Consider the following 21278-nt stretch of genomic DNA (forward strand, 5'->3'; position numbering starts at 1 on the left):
TCGCAACGATCCTCCTGCCTCAGCCTCCGGAGTGCTGGGATTACAGGCGTGCGCCACCATGCCCGGCTTGGAAGGTGGTTTGTAGGTTGAAATTCGGAGGTGCAAGTTGATGGAGGGCAGCTGTGGTGCTTTGGGGGTGTATACGAATAATTTTTTGCATGCGATTTTGATATCCATGAAGGGTAATTTAGGTGTATAGTTTGGGGTGTATACTTACGTGTGTAGTTTATGCGATTTAGGCTCAAGTGAAAGGTTAATAGAGCATGGTTTATTGGTGCAGCTTGGCTGTCCACAGAGGGTAGATTGGAAGTACTGTTCGGAATCAATACAGTATTTTGAGGATATAGCTTGAGGGATGATGGAGGGTGGTTTGGGTTGCATTTGGGGGACAGCGCAGGAGATGTCGTTCCGGGAATTTAAAGGTGTGGTGATGCCTCACAGAGAGCAGTTCGGGTACTGGGTGGGGGTATATGGTAAGCAACTTGGGATGAGGATGGCCAGTAGGCTCACTGAGGGGGCGTGGCCTCAGCGGGGGCGGGCTACACCGCCCTCGACCGAGCCAGAGCGTGTGCGCACGCGCTCCCAGCTTGTGCGCTTCTGGCGCTCCTAAGGCTGGAAAAATCGAAGACCCGAGCTAGCGCGTGCGCACTTCGTCTCCGGCGCTGCTGTGGTCTCGCGCCCCGCCCCCCCGTCCCCCCACCCGAGGCTGGAGCTCAGCGGCGGAGGTGGCCGTGCCGCCTCGAGCGGACCGACCCGACCGGAGGTGGGGGGGCGGGGGTGCACCGCCTACGGTGGGGCCGGCGCTCCTCTCTCTCCTTCTGGGCGCCCCCCGCTTGACCCCCACGGCTAACAGTAGCTGGGCCGAACGCGGCCCACCGGCAGGGCGCGGAGGGGGAGGAGGCGCGCGCCTGGGAAGAGCAGGGCGCCGTGAGGGAGGGGTGCACCCGTCACTGCCCCCCCCCCCGCCTGCGCCGACCCCTCCCGCGCCGCGGGTCAGGACCCTCGGTGAGTGCCATCCCCTGCCAGGGGAAGAAGGGAGGGGACAGGGCGGGGTGAGGGCCCGGAAACGCCGACTAGGATGTACCTGCGCGCGCACCCGCGACCTCTGACCCCCCGGCTTCATCCCTGACCCCTGACTAGATGCTTTTAAATCCCAAACTCTTGTCCACGTTTGCTTCAGGACCTTCAGTCCGGTCCCTGACCTGATCGAATTCTGGCCTGGTGTCGTCCTCACCCTCTGATTTGTACCTCCAAGCCCTGTTCCGACCCCCAAGCCCACCTAGCTCGGTCCTCAAGATCCTTGGTCTGACCCCAGATCCTTGCCTGACCCTGTCCCATCTGTGAAGCTCACCTTGTTCTGTCCCGGGGCCCAACACTGACCCCAGTTACCGCCCTCATGCTTGACCTGTCTGTTCCTACAGTGCCACTCCAGTCTCTGAACCCTCCCACTTGTGTCCTGTACCCCAACCCTAGTCTGATGCAGTTTTGTCCTGATTCCTGACCTCTTCTTCACTCCCTGTCCCTCTCTCAACTTCTGGTCTCTGTCCTGGCCCTCCACCTTGTAACTGCCCCGTCTCCTGCCCTGTCCCTATCCCGATCCCCAGCCCTGCCCTGCTTGTCCCTCTTGTCTCGTCACTGCCTCATTCCTGTCGTCAGTCTGTCCTGGTCTTCCCCTGCTCCTGCTCTCCAACTTGTATCTCCCCATTTACCTGTCGTCTGCCTTGATCACTGGCTTGGCCTGTACCAGTCATGTCTTCTGGCTGTTGTTCTATACTGGCCCTGACCTCTACCCTACTGTTTTGCCTCCTTATTGTGCCTTTTTTTTTTTTTTTCTTATTGTGCTTGAAGTCTTGTCCCAAACCTCACTGTATCCCACTGTCAGGCCAGCATCTTGGCTCATTCCCTGTCTGGCCTCTTGTCCTCCATCCTATGATGACTCTTTCTGTCTTAGTCCGTGCACTCCTTCCTGTCTTGTCCTTTCATCCTATCCCATTGCAACCCCAGACCCCTGTTCTACTCCTTCGCATGCCCTTCCAGCATTTTTGGACCTTCCTCCTCCCCAACACCCACTTCCCATCCCTGCTGAGTCCAGGACACGGGTCCCCTTATACCCTTCTCTGTTTCCAGTGCTTCAGAAGTACATCCCAAATGCTTCACTTGACAAGCAGGAGCAGCCAGTGAGCCCTGTGTGGCTGATGGGGTCTTTGGATGTGATCTCTCCTTACCCACTCCCACCCCAGTGATCTCACTTAGAGATTACATTTCTCTTCCTGCCCTAGGAGGGCATGGAAATGTTCCTGTGCCCCCCGCCCTCCCTAAGTGAAAGAATACCCTGAATTATTCAGTGACTCTCTGGGATTCTGAGCATCTGGGTCATGTTTCCATCCATACTACACTGGGGGCTGTTCTGTATTGGGAGAGGCGGGGAAGTTGAGAAAATACTCAAACGGTTATGTAGGAATTTTCTAGGACATGTTAGTTACCCCTACCCTTGATCTTAATCTTGGGTGTATGATCCCTGATTTCCTGGCCTAAAAAAAGTCTATTCTAGACCAGAGGCTTCAGGACTTGCAGTGGTGGGATGTAGGCTAGAGTTTATTCCTCTTCTACCAGGAAGCAATATTTTGGTGCTAAGTCTGTCCCACCTCTATGAGACTGGTCTGTGTATGTGCTGGGGGTACAGGCTGTCACTGGATGTTAGAATCAGTCCAGTCCAGCTAGATATGGTGGCTCACACCTCTAGTCCCAGCTACTCAGGAGGCTGACACAGGAGGGTTTCTTGAGCCCAGGAGTTTGAGGCCAGTCTGGTAACAGTAAGACCAAGACCTTGTCTTAAAAAATAAACCCAGGCTCATTTAGTAGTAACAGTAACATCAATAACGAGATTCCCTTGTTTTCTGAATCTCCATGATTCCAAGGGTGGAGGGGGAGAATCTGGATAGCAATAGGGTAATGTGTTACTCAATTATATTTTGTTCCTGCACTTCTCATAGCATGGTGAGTTTGAATAATGAATATCAGACCCATCTTTTTTAATCCAAAACCCTTTTTTTTTTTTGATACCGGGAATTGAACTCAGGACCTTGCATTTGCCAGGCAGGCGCTTGTGCCACTGAGCTATATCCCCAGCCCAAAAACCTTTATCAATACCTATTCCTAACAACTCGGGGATTCCTCATTGCCCCAGTTGTTTGGTACCTGAGTTCTTAGAGAACGAGCCTTTTGGAAGTTCAGACAGTGAAGCAACCAAGTTATCTGAAGGCACTTCATTTTCACAATTTACATAGTGAAGAGGGAAAATTTAGATAATTAGGGATGACTAATTAAAAAAATGTACCTAGGGGCTGGGGATGTAGCTCAGTGGTAGAACACTTGCCTAACATGCTGTCTTGGTTACTTTTTCTTGTTGCTGAGACAAAATACCTGACACCCAAAGTTAAAGAGGGAAAGGTTTATTTAGCTCACAGTTGATGGAGGTTTCAGTCCATACTCTCTGGCTCCAAGGTAGGGTGGCACATGGCAGAGGGCAGCAGTTCATGGCAGCAGAGGACAGGAAAAGGAACAAGAGCGAAAGGGAGGAGCAGCAAGCAGCCTCTTTCCCTCCCTTACATTGTATACAGGCTCCCTGCCCCAGGGAGGGTGTAGTACTCACATCCATAATCCCAGCCCTGGACCATGGATCAATCATAAACTCTAGAACCTGTTCCATGACTGCATGAGGCTTCGGGGGGACATCTAGACACAAACCATAATGCATGCACAAGGTCCTGGGTTCTATCCTCAACATCATACAAAAGAAGTCACTTCCTGTATTTGGACAGTAAGTGTCCGAACAATTTATCTGAGTGTATTTGGTTCCTGCGTTTTAATGTTGGATGGGAAGAGGTTAGAGAATGAGGGAAACAGCTTTGTTTCAAATAAGTCTGGTTTGGTAAGTAGGGACGGAGGCTGAGTGATAACCAGCTGTATCTCAAATGCATCTGAATATATTTAATTCCTGTTTTTTGATAGGGACAGGCAAGTTATCTAAGGGAAAACCACCCTATTTTTTTTGTCTTTTTTTTTTTTTCAGACAGGGTCTTGCTATGCAGTTCAGGCTGGCCTTTAGCTCACTTTGTAGCCCAGGCTGGTCTTGAACTCACAGCAATCCTCCTGCCTTAGCCTCCTGAGGGCTGGGATTATAGGCATGTGCCACCATGCCGGGCGACAAACCACTCTATTTCAGATTTATCAGAGGAGGCTGAAAAATACCACTTCTGTGAAAAAAAATCTGAATGGATTGTCTGGTTTATAGGGAAGAATACTTGTAATTATGACAGCCAGCACACTAAGCACTTACTGCCGGTCAGGCACTGTCCTAAGCAAGCTTGAAATACATTAACTCATTTAGGCTCACAACAGTTTTGTGAATTACATGCTGTTATCATCCCCTTTAAGGATGGGGATGGGGATCCTTAAGGTAAGGAAATTGTGGTGCAGAGTAGTTAAGTGACTTGTCCAAGCCCTCACATAGCCAGTAAATAACAGACTAGGTTGAATCCCAAACCTGCCATTTACTGGCTGGTTAAGGACCATATGTGGCTCAGGACCCACTAAAGTGGAGTTTAGAAGTTAGGCAATCTTCCATGCTATTAAAAGTTGTGGACTACCTGGGCGTGGTGGTGCATGCCTGTAATCGCAGCATTTGGGAGGCTAAGGCAGGAGGATTGCTGTGAGTTCGAGGCCAGCCTGAGCTACATAGTGAGTTAAAGGCCAGCTTAAACTACATAGTGAGACCCTGTCTCAAAAAAAAAAAAAAAAAAGTCATGTGGTGCACACCTATAATCCCAGCACTTGGGAGGCTGAGGCAGGAGGACCATTGAGAGTTCGAGACCAGCCTGGGCTACAGAGTGAGCTCAAGGCCAGCCTGAACTGCATAGCAAGACCCTGTCTCAAAAAAACAAAAACAAACAACCAACAACAAAAAAAAAACAAACCAAAACTTAGTGACTGTCTTAGTTACTCTTCTCGTTGCTGAGGCAAAATACCTGACACCCGAAGTTAAAGGAGGAAAGGTTTATTTCAGCTCACAGTGGTAGAGATTTCAGCCAATAATCAGCTGGCTGCAAGGCAGGGTGGCGTGGCAGAGGGGCATCACAGAACAGAAACAGTCCATGGTAAAGCAGGCAGGCAGAAGAGAGCAAAGCAAAGAAGTAGCAGCAGCAGCAGCCAAACCTGCCTTTATATTTCATCCAGGCTACCTGCCCTTTGAACGGTGCCAGCCACACCTCAGGTGGGGCAGGCTTAATCCCAGCATCGCACACCCTAGGTCCAGCCACCTCAGAAAAGCCGCCCCCCCCCATGACCCCATGAGGCTTGGCAGGGGACATCTAGATAGAAACCATAACAGTGACTTAGCCAGACTTTTATCTTAAAATAAAAATAAAGAACTAGAAATGTAGCTTAGTGCAAGGGCCAAAAAAAAAGTCATGGGCCAAGACAGTGATGTGTAGGTGATTCTGTTCTGCTTTTTGCCTGGCCCAGGAGGTGCAGCTACCTCCTCTCCTCCACTTGCTGCTGCATAGCCCACCTCTGTGTGAGCTGTTATTGTTATTAACAGTCATTAGTGATGCGGTGTGAGTTTCCTTACACTTTGAAATTCTTTTTAGCATTCCTTTGGCCTGTGTTGTCTCTGAAACCACCTTTTATACATTGTACAGATGAGGGAACCTACGCTTTGAGACTCAGTCTGCATTGTTAGAGTCTCCTGTCTCTCTTGGCTTAATTTTTTTTTTTCTTGGCTTAATTTTTATAAAAATAAAATATTTTTTTCTTTCCATCATTCTTTTTTTTCCTGTCTTTTGGGTTGTTTTGTTTGGTTTGGTATTTTGGGACAAAGTCTCAGTATGTAGTTCGGGCTGGCCTTGAACTCACTATGTTATTCTTGGGGATCCTCCTGCCTCAGCCTCCTGAGTGCTGGGATTACAGGTGTGCACTACCATGACCAGCTTTTTTTGGGGGGGAGTCTTGCCATCTTGCCAACATTCTTGGTGGCCCACAGAGGTTGGATAAGCCATGGCCAAGAGTACATTCTCCACCATCACCTCTCTGAGAGGACCTGTACCAGCCTGAGGCACACAGGAGGGTGTGAGGGGGAGATAATGAAAGGGGCCTTTGTGTATCACACTGGAAATCTCATCCCCAAGAAGAAAGGTGGGCAGGGATGATGGAAAGCCTTAATAGCTATGTGACAGGGAGCTCCACTCCAGGCAAGGCCAACCTGCCAAGTAGGGAGGAAGCATTCCTCGCACCCCCATTTATCTCATGGCAAGGTTGCAAGGGGGCCTGGGTTAAGTTTGGGGCCTGAGGTCACAGAGCAGATGGTCCCACATAGATGACAGGATGTGATGTATGCTGGGGCAGGCCCAGAGCCCAGGTGGTGGTGTACAGGGGACAGTACCTCCTGAGGATGCAGTGCCCTCAATTTCCTGGCTTGAAGCCTGACTTCTGGCCAAAAATGTTGAGGGGGATGGGTGGGGGAGACCCAACAAGGGTGTGAAGAAGCCCGAGCCCCCTTCTTACTCCCTCTCCTCCCTGCAGGAGTAGCCTCTTTCTGCAGTAGCCCAGGTCGAAGTTCTGATTCTGACTCCTGCTCCGGTTCTTAGGCGTGCCACTGGGATCTCTGTCAGGCCTCTGTACTTCTCGGAGCCTCAGCTTCCACATCTGTACAGTAGCTCCGAGGAGGCTGGGTCTATACCAGTGATGGTGAACCTTTTAGAGCTTTCGGTGATACAAAGAGCCCGTTGCAGCACACGTGCCATAGGTTTGCCACCACTAGTCTATATCCCTCCTCAGGTTAGTAGGGCATAAGTTGTGGACAGTTTATTAGGAATTTTTCTTTCTAGAGCCATGGGAAGGTAGTGGGGTCATGAGATCTGGTCTCTCCTAAGAAAAGTCGACTTGCTCTGTCCCCAGCTTGGAAAACTATTACCCTAATGATGGGGGGAATTGCTGCAAGACCTCCCACCCACCCCACCTTGCCCTGGGAAGGAAAGGTAGGGGTCTCAGAAAGGGGATGCACACTGCCGAGAGGCATAAACTGCCCATGTCTCCCTACACCCAGTCCCCAGGCCGAAGGTCCTAACCTTGGGTATGCAGCCTCGGGGAATCTGGGCAGCAGGACAGGCAGTGGCTATGTGCATGACTCTTAGTCCCTTCCCTAGTTCTCCACCAAGTGTCTGGGGTGAGGAAGCAGTTCTAGGCTCTCTTCGTAGCCATGCTGGGCTCCTTCAGGGGACCTGGCCCTGACATTGCCTCCCTCCCGCTTGTGTGGCCCTAGCTTTGGTGACAGGCAGGTAAGGGTTAAGAGGTGTGGGCCAGCCCAGTTCCTGGCCAGGTAGGCTGGGCCACTACCTTGTGGGAGGCGGCCAAGGCATCTGCCACTGCCGCTTACTGCCACTGCCAGCCGAGCCAGGGCCTGGTCGAGACAACTATTTTCTTTGAGGTACCGGAGGCCACCGCATAGAACTCTCTGGTGTTGGTGAGCACCTGGAAGCAGTGAGTCCAGGGTGTGGGGGAGCTGAGGGTATGGCGCCTGGGATAGGGTGTGCTGAAGTTCCTTCCCTTCGGAGAGAGCCAGTTCTGCGGGAGAGGTACACTGACAGTGTGGAGTGGGGTGGGGGGGTCTGAAGATGAAGCCCCACGTGTCCATCTTTCTTTTCTGGGACAGATTGACTCCTGGCCGGAAATGGGAGAGGAGGTATGGGGAAGAGCAACCTGAGTCCCCCTCCTCCACCCCACTTCCTCTACTTTCTCTCCTGCTGAGCAGCCTCTGCCCTCCCCCACCTCAGGGCCAGCCCCTCAGCAAAGGCCAGACCTGGCTATTGAAAAACTATTTCCCAGGTACCCACCTGCCTCCCCCTCCACCCGTTTGTTCATCTGGAGTGGAGGAAGTGGAGGCTTGGAGAAGGAGGACAGTCCAGACATTGGGAGTGTTTATTAGTTCCAGTGGTGGCAGGATGTGGAGGTGGGGGTCCTGCTGACAGTGTTGGGGTGCCACCCAGGTGAGGTATCTTGGTTGTAAACAGTCATTACAGCCAGGAATTTCTTTCTGGGCTGAGGTGTCAGAAGGGCAGACCTGAAAAACCTGCTGGGCCCGCCTCAGAGTGTGGGGGTGCCCTCTGCAGCTCTTCTGCTTCAGCCCTGCCCCGCTAGGAGAGGGCAGACGGATCCCACGGAGGACTGACTAACCATAGAAGGCCCCTGGGGTTCCCAGTGGGAGGCCCAGGGGCTGGAGAGGAGATTGGTGAGGTCCCACCATCTCTGCTTGGTGACGGGACAGCCCTAGGTCCCAGAGCAAGTGTATGAAGGGCAGGTGAGCAGAGGCAAAGGTTCCAGAGCTGGGCGTGGGGTGTGGGGCGTTGACCTTGTGCCTAGCCTGCCCAGTGACCTTATGACTCATGTCCTAGCTATGTCCCAGAGGTCAGGCTAACAGGGTGGAGTCAGGGTTCGTGTCTGGACCCCGTTGACTTCCAGGATGCTCTGAGCTCCCAAAGAAGGAAGGGTTGAGGCAGCCCTGTGTGGGATGTGGGACCCATCTTGGTGAAAGGGGGGAAAGGCCCAGGGGTGGGGGTTGGATTCCTATTGGGCTGGAGGAGGGCTCAGGGGAACTTGATGAAAGTTGCCCAAAACTCAGACAAGGCCTTGGGAAATAGGAAGAGCCCCTGGACCTGCAAGGCAGAGGCAGCTGAGCTGGCTGAGCTGGGGCATACGCCGGGAAGTGCCAGCCCTTTGATGGGTGAGCCTGTGAGGCCCCTGTAAAGTACACCTGGCCTGGCCTTGGCATGGGTGTCTGACCTTTTGGCTTGCCTGGGCCACATTGAGTAAAGAAGCATTGTCTTGGGCTACATGTAAAATATATAATACAGTTAATGTATATAAGTAACAAAATTGCCTTTTAAAATATTTTTATTATAATATTAAGGAAAAGGAGGGCAAGTGGCCTGTGGGCTGCAGGTTAGACACACCTGCTTTAGGGACTGACCTTACCTCTCATGAGGAGTACAGGGCACAAGTGCTTCAGGGGAGGGATACAGGCCCTGTGGGGCAGGTAGGAGGACTGCAGAGAAAGTGGGGCATCTTATAGGCCCCAAAGCAAGGGGGAGCCAAGCAGTAGCCCATAATATAAAGACAGGGAAAGTGCCTGAACCCGAGCGCCTTGGTTGACTGGACTTCACCCTACCTGGCTACCATGGCGAGACTAGCTATGGATTTCAGGGTAGGTGAGGCTTGCCCAGTCACCTATCATGTAGATCAGGCCTAGTAGTGGGAGGTGATTATCACCAGGTTGCCCGGCTGCAGACTGAACAGGATGTGAGAGAGGGAGAGCTGGCAGCCAGCCTGGGTAGGCTCCATGTTCAGCCAAGGTTTTGGGGGGCAGAAAAGGAGGCATGTGGCTTGTTATCTATACCTGTGGACTTTGCTTCTCACAACCCTTGGTGTGGTGACTTCCCTTTGGTAGTCTCAGGACAGGCTCAGAGCAAGAAAGAGGTTGGAGGGACCCTGAGATCATGTGAATACTTTGTGCTACACCAGGGCCACAGGGTGGAGCTGGGACAATATAGACCCACAGACCTGGGCATAGATCCTGGCTTGGCTCTCTGGGCCTGTGTTCACACAATCGTTTGTGCAGTCAGCAGCACATTCTTGGTGCAGTAGTGTTCAATGTACATGTAAAATATATAATATAGTTAATCTATATAAGTAACAAAATTGCCTTTTAAAGTACTTTTATTATAATATTAAGGAGAAGGAGGGCAAGGGGCCTGTGGGCTGCAGGTTAGACACACCTGCTTTAGGGACCGAGCTCACCTCTCATAAGGACAGGGCACAAGTGCTTCAGGGGAGGGATACAGACTCTGTGGGGCAGGTAGGAGGACTGCAGAGACAGCGGGGCACCTTGTAGGCACCAAAGTACTGAAGATGTTGATGTAACGGGACAGACAGGGAGGTACAGGGAGGCCAGTCTCTTGTTGGCCAGCAGTAGTGGGAGTGTACTATGCAGGGTCCATCTCTGGAGGTGACACAAAAGCCCTAGAATATTAAGTGAGAAGCCAGAGTAGGGTGGTGAGACTTTGAAAACAGCCTTCCTGACAGTAGCCACAGCCTGGGCAAAGGCCCTGAGGATGGGTAGACTGGGGAACTTAGGAGAAAGTTGATGAACTTGGAACAGCATTAATGAGGGAGAGCATAGGACCTGAGGGGTGGGCCTAGACTGTATCATGGGCTGTGGGCAAGACATTTCATCATTTCGTCTCCCTGTGTCTTTTTTTTTTTTTTTTAACTGTCCCTGTGTCTTACTGTCCTCATCTCTTACATGGGGGTAATAATCACAGAACTATCACTGGGGGACCGTGAAGACTTAATGTGGCATAGTAGGTTAACTATTCTAGGCACCCAGGTGCTTAATAAGTACACTTTGTTATCCTTGATTGAATTTGTACCATTATTTCTCTCTCCCCAGGCAAGACTTCTTCTGGCTGTGGCCCATGGGCCTCTGAGGAGGCGTAAGTCCGCCCAGCTTCCTACTTGCTGTGTTCCCACTCAATGGGAAGGGAACCAAGGTACCCGGGCCAAGTGGGTCCTGACATCAACACAGAATATAAGAGGGCAGGTCAGGCAGGTGGGTGGGGCCCAGGCTACTTTAAATCCCCCACTGGAGCATGGTTAGCTGGGTCGGGCTAGGGACCAGGGTGTGGGGGGTGTATCATGGATTGTGCTTCCTTAATGGCTCCTGTGTTACTGCCAGGCCTTGTCTAGCCATCAGCCACGGGCTCCCCACAGCATCAGGATGGAAGTCAAAGGTCAGCTGATAAGCTCTCCTACCTTCAATACCCCAGGTTGGTAGCTGGTTCCCCCTCCTACTGCTTCTCCCCTGTTCTGAATCACCACCTGCCCTCTTGGGGAGGGTTGGTCCCTGGCCACATGCTCCAGAATGCCCTAGCTATCCCACTGATCTTCACTCCCTCTGTCTAGCTGCCCTGTTTGGAGAGGCTGCCCCCCAGGTGAAGTCAGAGCGTCTTCGGGGTCTGCTTGACCGGCAGCGGGCCCTGCAGGAGGCGCTGAGCCTAAAACTTCAGGAGCTCCGCAAAGTTTGTCTCCAGGAGGCGGTGAGAGCTGGGTCCTAGGGGTCTCAGGTGGGAGGGGGTAAGGAGCTGGGCCCTAGATAGGCTGATTAGGACATAGGTTCCCTGTTACCCATTGTCTCCTCAGCTCTGCTTAAATGTCCTAGAATCAATGCATCAGTGAAATAAGGTGATGTAGACTCACAATTCCCTCTCAACAACTCTAGATCCCCAAAACCTCAGAAAATGAAAGCAATTTCCAAAATTTGTCAGCACAGCTTACCCTGCAGGGACATAGGGTGATTTGTAGTTTTGACTTACGTCTTTTAGTGTGAATGTCCGTACAATTTGCTGGGAATAATAATGTGGTTCAGACTATGCAGCTCTAGACCTGATGGGAGTGTTATATAAAATATAGTACATAGACTATGTCTTCTTTATAAAAACAACAATATTCTGCACTCCAGGTTTCGCAGCCTTTGGTGCCCACTGCCCCAGGGTTTGGGCCACTGAAGGACTGAGATTCTACACTGCTCACCGGCCTAGTGGAGGAAAAGACATATAACATATGTGGGGTGCTGGGCAGGGCCAGGCTCCAGAGAGGACTTCTGTAGTTTCTGAGATCATCCCTGCTTTACTCTGTGGCTACAACTGACTCTTGGTCATGTCTGTCCACTGCCCCTTCCAGGAGCTCACTGGCCAGTTGCCCCCTGAGTGCCCGCTGGAGCCTGGTGAACGTCCCCAGTTAGTCCGCCGGCGGCCTCCTGCGGCCCGTGCCTACCCTCCACCGCACCCTAACCCAGCACATCATGCCTTGTGCCCTGCAGAGGTGAGGAAATGGGTGTGGAAGGCGAGGTGGTCGGGGTAAGGGACAAGAACAGGCATAGAAAGAATGCTGTATAGCCTGGGAGGTGGGGATGAGAAGGGAAAGGGCTTGAAGAGATGGTTTTCTGGTATTATGCTGTCCCTAACTCTGTCAGGACTGGCCTCCCACTTTCAGGAAAATGAACAAGCCCAGCTGCAAGACAGTGAATAAGCTCCTTCCCTAGGCAGATAGGCCTGCCCGCAGGAAGAGCAGCACCTGCTTCCAGGGCAGATGGATTCTGCCACTGCCTGGGTCCTGTGCCTGGCCATTTCCAACATTTGGTCGTGTCCCACCCCTCTTGGGCCCCATAGGAGTTGGCTCTTGAGGCCCTGGAGCGGGAGGTGTCAGTGCAGCAGCAGATCGCTGCAGCTGCTCGTCGCTTGGCCTTGGCTCCTGAGCTGAGTGCTGAGCAGCGGCGGCGCCGGCGCCAGGTGCAGGCAGATGCACTACGGAGGCTTCATGAGCTGGAGGAGCAGCTTGGAGATGTCCGGGCCCGCCTCGGCCTCCCGGTGCTTCCACCCCAGCCACTGCCACTGTCCTCGGGGGCACTCATCACCACCCAGGGAGTCTGCCTAGGCACGCGCCTCACTCAACTCAGCCAAGGTGAGCCAGGCCCTACAATCCCACCAGGGAGACTGCAGGAGCATAGGCCAGGGAATGAGCTCTATCTAATGGGTGTGGTACAGGTGGGATGGGTGAGCAGCCAGTGAATGCTGGGAGATGGACAGATCCAAAGGAGCCACCGAATAAGAAGAGTTGTGATAAAGGGCGATAAATGGGCAAGGGCGACCCCCGGGGAGACTGACCAGTAGGCCCTAGGAAAGTGAAGACCCAAGCCCATGGTGGTCTTGCCTCTAGCTAAAAGTGGGTTCTTGGGGAGGGAGCAGTGAGGAGGGACCACCCAGAATGCAGGGTAAGCAGAGAAGCCCACCTAGTGGGGCAAGGGGATGAGCCTTGGGGTAATAGTTCTGGTTTTCTCCCTTCTCACTTATAGAAGATGTAGTCCTGCACTCGGAGAGCAGCTCCCTCTCAGAATCCGGGGCCAGCCATGACAATGGTGAGGACTTGTATCCCTCAGCCTGCTCTCAGCCCCCTCCTAGGTTCCCTCAGCCCATTCTGTGCTGCTAAAAAACCCTCCCCTACTTGTTTAAGTGTTCTGTAGCTGTGCTCCCTCTTCCTGTGCCCCGCACCTTTTCAGTGGGTATTTTGAGCCAGGGTCTTGCTATGTAGTGCAGGCTGGCCTTGAATTCACTATGTAGCCTAGGCTGGCCTCAAACTTGCAGCAATCTTCCTGCTTCAGCTTCCTGAGTGCTGGGATTACGGGCATGCACCACTGTGCCCAGCTTGCCCCTATCTTCTTAGTATCACCCGATCCCATCTTTCCCCGCACAGCCCCAGGGCGTACTTGTGAGCTCCTCTCCTCCCCTTTTTGCCCTGTCTCATTCCTTCACTCCTCAGCCTGCTTAACCCTACCCTAGCACTAGCCCTTGCCTTGTGCTTTGTGCCAACCTGTCCTGGCCCTGCTGGGCCCTTTCTTTTTAACTTCTACCCCAGTTATTTTTTCTTCTACCCAGAGGAGCCCCGTGGCTGCTTTTCTCTTGCTGAGCGCCCCTCACCACCCAAGGCCTGGGACCAGCTGCGGGCAGTATCTGGGGGGAGCCCTGAGAGGCGAACCCCATGGAAACCACCCCCATCAGATCTTTATGGAGATCTGAAGAGCCGTCGGAACTCTGTGGCCAGCCCTACCAGGTGAGGATGAGCTCTTTCTCCCCCTCCCCAGGAGCCAGGAATGGGATCCTGAGCCTGGGCTGGCCGGAGGGCCTGCTGTGGGTACAGTCTCTAACCTGGGCCCCGACCTGGGCCTGCCCGTCTCTGTCTAGCCCCACCCGCTCGCTGCCCAGGAGTGCCTCCAGTTTTGAGGGGCGAAGTGTGCCTGCCACCCCCGTCCTCACCCGGGGCACTGGCCCCCAGCTGTGCAAGTAAGGGGACTCTACGGGTGGGTCTGAGGATCAGAGGAGGGAACCTTTAGTTCTAACTGGAGGTGTTGAGGTGAAATTATCAAAAGGTGTGGGATATGGGCACTTGGGCTTTGAAGGTAACTAGGAATTGGTGAAGAAAGGGGTGGGAATTGGGAACAGAAGCACCAAAGTTCAAGTACAGGCTTTCCTGTGTCTTGGACAAGTCGTTTCCCTTCTCTGAATTGTTGTCTCATTTTCGTAGTGGGCATAGTAATACCAGCTTTTGAAAACCACAGGCAGTTGAACAAATTATGAGTGGTTGATTAAAAAATTCCAATAAGAAAAAACCCCATGGGGTAGGAATTTAAAGAACTCAATAAAAACTCCTACTTTTATTTTAAAATAAAAAACAGCATAGTAAGTTCTGGGTAACATGGACTGAGTACCTACCGTCTGCTAGTACTGAGTACTTTATGTGAGAGCAACTTAGTTAAGTATCACAAGATCCCTCTGCAGGGATGTTATTGCCATTCTCGTTTTATAGATGAGCAAAGTGGGGCATAAAGGTTACTTGTTAGTAAGCTGAAGGCCTGGTATTTGAACCCAAGCAATTTTGACTCTGAAGAGTTTTCTTTTAACCACTATATTGGTAAATATTTAGAAGTGCCTACTTTCCCCAGGCCGCAGAAATCCCCAAAGCCCTGTCCTTGTGGGGCCTGCATTCTGTGTGTGGTGGCTGTTGTGGTTCACATACATGATGTGACAGAGAGTTCAGGTTGGTCTTATATCCAGGCCTAAAGACCGTGACTTCGTCCTGGAGATAGAGAAGCCACGAGCAGGGCCTTAGCAGGAGTTGAGGGGTCAGCTGCATTAGGAAGAACCCTTCGTGTGGCTCCTCCTCTGCTAGTGTTCCCTCCTCAGCTCTACACATATTTACACTCCCCCAGCCAGCAGCCCTCTCCCTCAGTAGATGTCCAACCCCTGGGGCCCCTAGTTTGGGACCAAACCTCAGTTGCCATTTACATGCCACTGTCTATCACCTTCACACACACAACTTAATTCGAGGTCCGTTTTAGAGATGTGTAACTGGAGGCTCAGAAAGAAATGGGGTGGGGGACATTCAGCTCATCTGCCTGATTTTCCTAACCTTCCTACCATTACCCCTACCTCTGTGCCGCAGACCTGAAGGCCTCCATTCTCGCCAGTGGTCCGGCAGTCAGGACTCCCAGATGGGCTTCCCCCGGGCAGACCCTGCCTCCGACCGCGCCTCCCTCTTTGCAGCTCGCACCCGACGCAGCAACAGCTCTGAGGCCCTGCTGGTGGACCGGGCAGCTAGTGGGGGAGCTGGCTCCCCACCTGCCCCTCTGGCTCCCCCTGCCACTGGCCCTCCAGTCTGCAAAAGTAGTGAGGTGCTATATGAGCGCCCCCAACCGCCCCCTGCCTTCTCCTCCCGCACAGCTGGCCTCCCAGACCCTCCCCGGGCCACCCGGCCGAGTTCAGCTGCCCCTGTCTCCCGTGGGGCCCCCAGGCTCCCACCTGTGTGTGGGGATTTCCTCTTGGACTATTCCTTGGACCGGGGCCTGCCTCGCGGTGGCAGCGGGGCAGGCTGGGGGGACCTGCTGCCCGCAGCTGAGGCCTCAGGACCCCTCTCCCGTCGGGATGGGCTCCTCGCCATGCTCCCTGGCCCACCACCCGTGTATGCAGCTGACAGCAGCAGCCCCCTCCTCCGCAGCAAGGACCCCCATACCCGTGCTGCCCGCACCAAGCCCTGTGGCCTGCCCTTGGAAGCTGCTGAGGGCCCGGAGGTGCACCCAAACCCTCTGCTGTGGATGCCCCCACCCACCCGCATACCCCCAGTTGGTGAGCGCAGTGGCCACAAGAACCTAGCCCTGGAGGGGCTGCGGGACTGGTACATCCGGAACTCGGGACTGGCCGTGGGGCCCCAGCGCCGGCCTGTGCTGCCACACGTGGGCCCACCACACCCGCCCTTCCTCCATTCCCGCTGCTATGAGGTGGGCCAGGCGCTGTATGGGGCCCCCAGCCAGGCACCGCTCCCGCACTCGAGGAGTTTCACAGCACCCCCTGTCTCCGGCAGGTATGGGGGCTGCTTTTATTGAGGATGGGTAGGGGTCTCTTGAGGTGTATGGTGAAGTTATCCAGGCCAGGGAACTAGTCATGATAGCTGATGACCGGGAACACAAGGACTTTACTTGCAGCATTGGCACAGTCGCTGTACCAGGCACAAGCAGTGTTAGTCCTTAGGGTCCTGGTGGAGGGGGATCTTGGGTGCTGGTAGCAGTAGCTCTTTACCAAGCTGTAGAAGGATTTTAATATTTTCATCAGTGCATGTCAGCTGGAGATGAGCCTTGAAGCCAGGGTGCTGGGAGGAAGGGACATCGTGAGCCCCGTACCTTTCTCTTCCTCTTTTCCACGCCCCATGCTTGGGACCCTGGAAGGTGCTGTCTTATGCCTCTTCACCTCTTTAACGAGCCTGTTTTCCTCTTTCTTTCTGTGTCTTGTCTGTCTTTTCTTCTCTGGTCTTCCCCACCCTGTCCTCTGGATTCCTGCTGTCCCTTCTAAAGATACTACGCGGACTTCCTGTACCCCCCGGAGCTGAGCGCTCGCTTAAGTGACCTGACGCTAGAGGGGGAGCAGTCTTCCAGTTCTGACCCCCAGACCCCAGGGACACTGGTTTGACTCCTTCCGATATGCCCCTTGGTGGCCTGAGCATGACTCCAGTTTGAGGAGCACACAGGTGACCTTGCTGAGCTCTGGGATGTGGTTGCTCTCAGTCCTGGGGGCACCAACCTGATCTTCCAAGGCCCCTGGCTCCCCGTGGGCCCAGGAAGGTGTCTGATACCCTGCTTCTCCTCTCATACCGTGCTGGGGGCTGGGGGCCTCAGTCAGCTTCACAGCGGGAGGGGATCATGTCATGGGGACTCCAAGCCCCTTCCTACATTTCTGTTTACAGTTGTGATTTAGTATTCACTGTCTTTACCCAACACTAGGCGTTTTATAAAAGGGAAACTGTGAGTTTGTGCTGGTTGGGTTCATTCCTGTCCCCACACCCAGCCTGTTCCATTTAGGAACACCCCCCCCAAATGAAATGGACCATATAAGGTCTCAGGGCCTGTTTAGGGTTACCAGGAGACTTTGGTATGAACAGAACTCCCTGCCATCCCCCACTAGGGGAGTTCTTGTGCAAATGGGCTCTCTGCCCACCTTTGGATAGATTGCAATCTGGATGGGATACCTGAAGGAGGTCCTGTCCCTCTCTGCCCTCAGCCTGTGTGCACACCACCCCCAATCAGGAGGCCCCACAGGAGGTTGGCAAGGGGCAGAGCCATCAGGTGTGTTGCATTCTGGGATGCTATGGTGGTTGAACCTGGCATCTGGTAGATGCCAGTAAAATGCTCAGGTGATGTCTGGGCATGGGCCACAGGCCACGTCACATCCTCCTGGCTTTCCTTACATTCACCACTTTTTAAACAAATCTATACAAACTGTTTTCTATGATACTTAGCTGTGACTTTCTGGAACTGGGGGGTTCCCCTACCCCCTTTACCTGGTGTTAAACTTTTCTTTTTGTACCAATGGATCTGGGCCCAAGACACTACCCACACTGGAAGGGGATTTCTATAATAAATGTGTAAACTGAACCCCTGTGTTGCTCCTCTGTCTGCTTTGCCACAGGGGCACACACTTCTAGTTCAGTCCAGATAATGCAGTACTTTTTTACAAGAAGAATACTGTGAGATGTGCCAGGTGGGCCAGGGTAAAACAAAGCACTGTGGAAACAGACAATGTCAGGGGCTGGGGATTTAGCTCAGCGGCACAGCGCCTGCCTGGCAAGCGCGAGCTCATGAGTTCGATTCCCGGTACCGGAAAAAAAACAAAAACAGATAATGTCTTCTGTTTTAGACTTCGCCTTGTGAGGTGAGGCAACTTCTGTGCCTGCTTGTACCCAGACTCCCGGCCCATCTCAAGAGCTCCATAACTCACGCACTTGTGTGCATGTGTGTGAGATGCTAGGGCTCCTCGCACGGTAGGCAAGCACTGTGCCGGGTTACTTCCCACACTGCACCCGTAATCTCCCTGTGCTGACCCAGAAGTAACAGATTTGAGAAGGAGCCTGAGAGGTTAGCCTCCAGCCCACATAGAAAGTCGGGTAGAGGTAAACAGCATTGAAAAGCAGGCCATCCCGTCCATTCAAATGCACAAGGACTTCAGCCAGGAGCCCAAACTAGCTTGAGAGAGGCAACGGCTTTATTGTTGCAGCAACACTGATGTAGCTACCCCGTTTCCAATTGGGGCTACCCCACCCTCCACCCTTTGGTCCTTGACACTGTGGAACATTAGGGGAGGGGCAACACCTCTTAAACAGCTGAAGGCAACTGGGATTGGTGAGGTTGGGGTCACCTGGTTCAACAGGGTCAGGATATCTGACTCCACCCAGGTGAGGGAGGACTTGGCTTGGGGGTCTAGATTTGGCAATGCCTTAACCTAGATTTGAAGCTGAGGTGGGGTTTGGAAGACTTGGTCCAAGGTTCAAGATTTGAGAATGGCTTGCCCCAGGCCCCAGCTTCAGTGCTAGATATGAGAGACTAGTGAGTCCCAGAATTAAGGTAGGTACCTCTCCATGGTTTGAGAGTGGCCATAGATGCTCCAGTACCAAGCCCAAGGCCTGAGGCTGGAGTGGCTGTGGGTCCTAAGTTGAGGGTTGTGGAAGACTAGTAAGGGGAGAGGGATTGGGAATGAATGGTACCCTAATTTTAAACCAGGGTGGAGATCACTGATGTCCTGTCTTTTTGACTGGCCAAGGTGCTCTTGACTGCTATTATAAAGGCTGGGAAAAGGCTCTAGGTCCTGGGTATGGGCTGGGTTGCAGGTGGGAGTGGGGGTGGGGGTGTTCTTCAAGTCCTGGGTGCAGGTCCCAGGCCCTTAGGATCCAGCCTCCTGTTCTTGTCCCAGCGCCTCTAGTAGCAGCCCCATTGGCGTCCGCTTGAGACCAATGCTCTCGATTTTGTTCTCAATCTTGTTTTTAAGGTTTCGAAGGCGGATGGAGGCGTGCAGCAGAATCACTGTGGGTGGTAGGGAGAGGGGTGGGATCAGTGGGATGGGGCTTCACCTAGCAGCCAATCGGGGCCCACAGAAGGGAACTGGCGCACAGGCAGGCCAATGGAGTGGTGGGCAACTAAAGTATGGCCCAGTTAACTCAATTCGTTTGGCAGTGGAGGTGTGACCAGAAAGGGTTTGCAGTAACTGGGAAGTGGCTAGTTTAAGGCAGGTAACACCAGGAGACCCAAAACCTCGCTAATAAACGGGGTGTACCCAGATGGGAGGAGCGAAGCCAGGGAAGGAGCATTTAAAGGAGCTGCCCTCCGGGTTTCCCAGCCCTGTCTCAGACCAAGAACCAGTGCAGGCTGAGCCTGGCATCTTAAACGTTGGTCGTTTAACGAGGCATCTCAGGGGTTGGCAGAGACTCACGAAGCACCGGCCCGGCGATGCTGAGCAGGAAGGTGCACGCGCCGCCCGCGACCCAGAGAATGAGGAGGCCAACGGCAAGCACTGCGGCTAGGCAGGCGGCAGGGTGGCTCCGGCGGCAGCGTCGCACTGCTGCGCGGGTCTCAGCCGCCCACACCAGCATGCCAAGTGTCACCAGCACTGCCAGCGCACTCAGGAGCGTGTGCATCGGACGCACGTACCTGTGGGAACAAGGGCACTAAGCTAGCCTCACCATCCCCCTTACCCCATCCTGAGCACCAAGAGCTTTGATTTCCCACTTTTGGATTCTCCAGCCCTCAAATATTCACCCCAGCCCTGTCTCCAACGGGTGCATCCTCCAGGGATTCCTATGGACCCTCGTTTCCTGTGTTTCAATCCTACAGTCCATTTTCCTGAAGTCTTTAATTCAGGTCTTCCCATTCTAGATGTCCCGAGCTCCTGGCATTTCCCTGGTCTTTCCTAGCCCTGCAGGGCTTCTCTCCAGTAACCCTCCATTTGCCCCCACATACCCCATTTGAGCCAGCCTCTGCAGATCCCTCATCCAGACCTCCAGTCTCCGCACATTTCCGTCTCTCCTGGCCCATGGTCGTTAGAGGATCCCCTTCTAGGCCTCCGCCTTCCCTACCATGACTCCTATTTCCTTACCGATCCCTCCTCAGATCATTACTAGAACGCTTTACTGGGCCTTTGGTCCCACTCTTAACTTCCAGCCCTGACCAAGTCCCTCCTCTGGATTCTCCATCTCTCTAGTCTCAAGCTTTTCAACCCAGGTTCTTTCCTCTGGGCTCAAGTTTTCCAACAGGTACCTGCTCCTGGTGTGCTCTAACCATGAACAAGCTTCCCTCCAAGACCTGATACTCCGTAAGTCCACCTTCCAAACCCTTCAACTTTTACCACGTCCATGTCCTTGCCTCTGTCCTAGATCCTCCAGGGCTGCTTTAATCTGGCCCCATCACATCACCTTACTAAGTACAAATGTCCCCCTTTCAGGCCTTATTTTCAGGTCCACTTCCCAGCTCACTTTCTCCTTTAGTTCCACTCTCTCCAACCTTTCCGTATCTTCCCTCTACACCCTTCATTCCCAGCAGGCCCTCCTGTCCAGAAGGACTTGCCCTTTTTCCATGCCCCTCAGGCTTTTCCCATTTTTACCGAATTTGCCCTTCCGGTACTAGCATTTTCCTAGTTTCCCCCTCCTGGTCCTCAAGGATCCGCGGGGCACCCCTTCCATAGCCCTGGTGTCCCCGGCCAACCAACCAAGTCACTCCCTCCCTCACCCGGCTAGAGCGAGACCGAACCCAAAGCAGAGAAGATAGTTGGTTTGGTAGTAGAGAAGATTGTTGATGACGCGGTGGCACCATCGCTGCGGGTCGCATGGATCCGGGGCTGCCAGACGAGCCGACCCCAGAACAAAGTCGTCCAGGGCGCGTAGCGGTGGCAGCCGCACCTCCGACATCCTGTCGGTCGCTGGACCAGCCCGAAGGGAGGCCGGACTACAACACCCGTTACTCCCCGCTGCATCGCAAGGCACACTGGGAAATGGAGTCTGGGCCAAACGACTAAACCCTCCCTAGGTAGACTGCGCAGGCGCGGCCGCGTACATGACTGGGAGGGAACGTACTGCGCCACACAGGGGGGCAGCAAGGGCTGCTGGGAAATCAAGCGTCTGTCCCGCGGCGAGAATTTCCGATGTTTCTCAAACTTCCACCCACCCCGGGGCGGATTGTACTGGGTGGTGCCGGCGGTTCAAGGACACAGCAGCCAGACAGGTAGAGATAAATCAGCAAGGGCTCTCACAAGGATGAGAGCTGGATTTCGCTTCCTGTGGCTCTGAGTGAGAGGCTCACACCT

At 53.5% G+C, this 21278-nt stretch overlaps 2 protein-coding genes across 9 annotated transcripts; one reads left to right on the forward strand and one right to left on the reverse strand.

Moving 5' to 3' along the window:
* The first annotated feature begins 585 nt into the window (after positions 1–585).
* On the forward strand, positions 586–17584 carry Ccdc120 (coiled-coil domain containing 120). Of its 8 annotated transcripts, none has more exons than XM_013508180.1 (10): positions 586–1005; positions 10502–10544; positions 10787–10877; positions 11014–11147; positions 11791–11931; positions 12279–12570; positions 12962–13024; positions 13542–13716; positions 13848–13946; positions 15106–17584. In XM_013508180.1, the coding sequence occupies exons 3-10, from the start codon at positions 10829–10831 to the stop codon at positions 16040–16042; spliced, it is 1890 nt and encodes a 629-aa protein (XP_013363634.1). In that variant the 5' UTR covers positions 586–1005; positions 10502–10544; positions 10787–10828; the 3' UTR covers positions 16043–17584. The 8 variants fall into 8 exon arrangements, with proteins under 8 accessions (XP_013363634.1, XP_013363630.1, XP_005411372.1 ...); XM_013508176.1 differs by having other exon boundaries at positions 587–1005; positions 10502–10601; XM_005411315.2 differs by lacking the exon at positions 586–1005 and adding an exon at positions 7411–7536 and having other exon boundaries at positions 10502–10601.
* Positions 17585–18169: 585 nt separating this feature from the next.
* Praf2 (PRA1 domain family, member 2) lies at positions 18170–21203 on the reverse strand. The gene is made up of 3 exons (XM_005411321.2): positions 20705–21203; positions 19413–19630; positions 18170–19006 (listed from the first exon to the last, which is right to left on the reverse strand). The coding sequence occupies exons 1-3, from the start codon at positions 20881–20883 to the stop codon at positions 18867–18869; spliced, it is 537 nt and encodes a 178-aa protein (XP_005411378.1). The 5' UTR covers positions 20884–21203; the 3' UTR covers positions 18170–18866.
* Between the last annotated feature and the right edge of the window lie 75 nt (positions 21204–21278).

This window comes from Chinchilla lanigera, unplaced genomic scaffold (genome assembly GCF_000276665.1).
Source record: "Chinchilla lanigera isolate Chin_1 unplaced genomic scaffold, ChiLan1.0 scaffold00142, whole genome shotgun sequence".
Taxonomy (NCBI): Eukaryota; Metazoa; Chordata; class Mammalia; order Rodentia; family Chinchillidae; genus Chinchilla; species Chinchilla lanigera.

Excerpts from the sequence above, each read along its gene's own strand:
- Ccdc120 (XM_013508181.1), top strand. The coding sequence starts at position 10,829 with ATGGAAGTCAAAGGTCAGCTGATAAGCTCTCCTACCTTCAATACCCCA. Across the intron at positions 10,878-11,013 it reads TCCTACCTTCAATACCCCAG|CTGCCCTGTTTGGAGAGGCT; the intron begins GTTGGTAGCTGG and ends CCCTCTGTCTAG. Across the intron at positions 13,717-13,847 it reads TCTGTGGCCAGCCCTACCAG|CCCCACCCGCTCGCTGCCCA; the intron begins GTGAGGATGAGC and ends GTCTCTGTCTAG.
- Praf2 (XM_005411321.2), bottom strand. The coding sequence starts at position 20,883 with ATGTCGGAGGTGCGGCTGCCACCGCTACGCGCCCTGGACGACTTTGTT. Across the intron at positions 19,631-20,704 it reads TTCGGTCTCGCTCTAGCCGG|GTACGTGCGTCCGATGCACA; the intron begins GTGAGGGAGGGA and ends TTGTTCCCACAG. Across the intron at positions 19,007-19,412 it reads CATCGCCGGGCCGGTGCTTC|TGATTCTGCTGCACGCCTCC; the intron begins GTGAGTCTCTGC and ends TACCACCCACAG.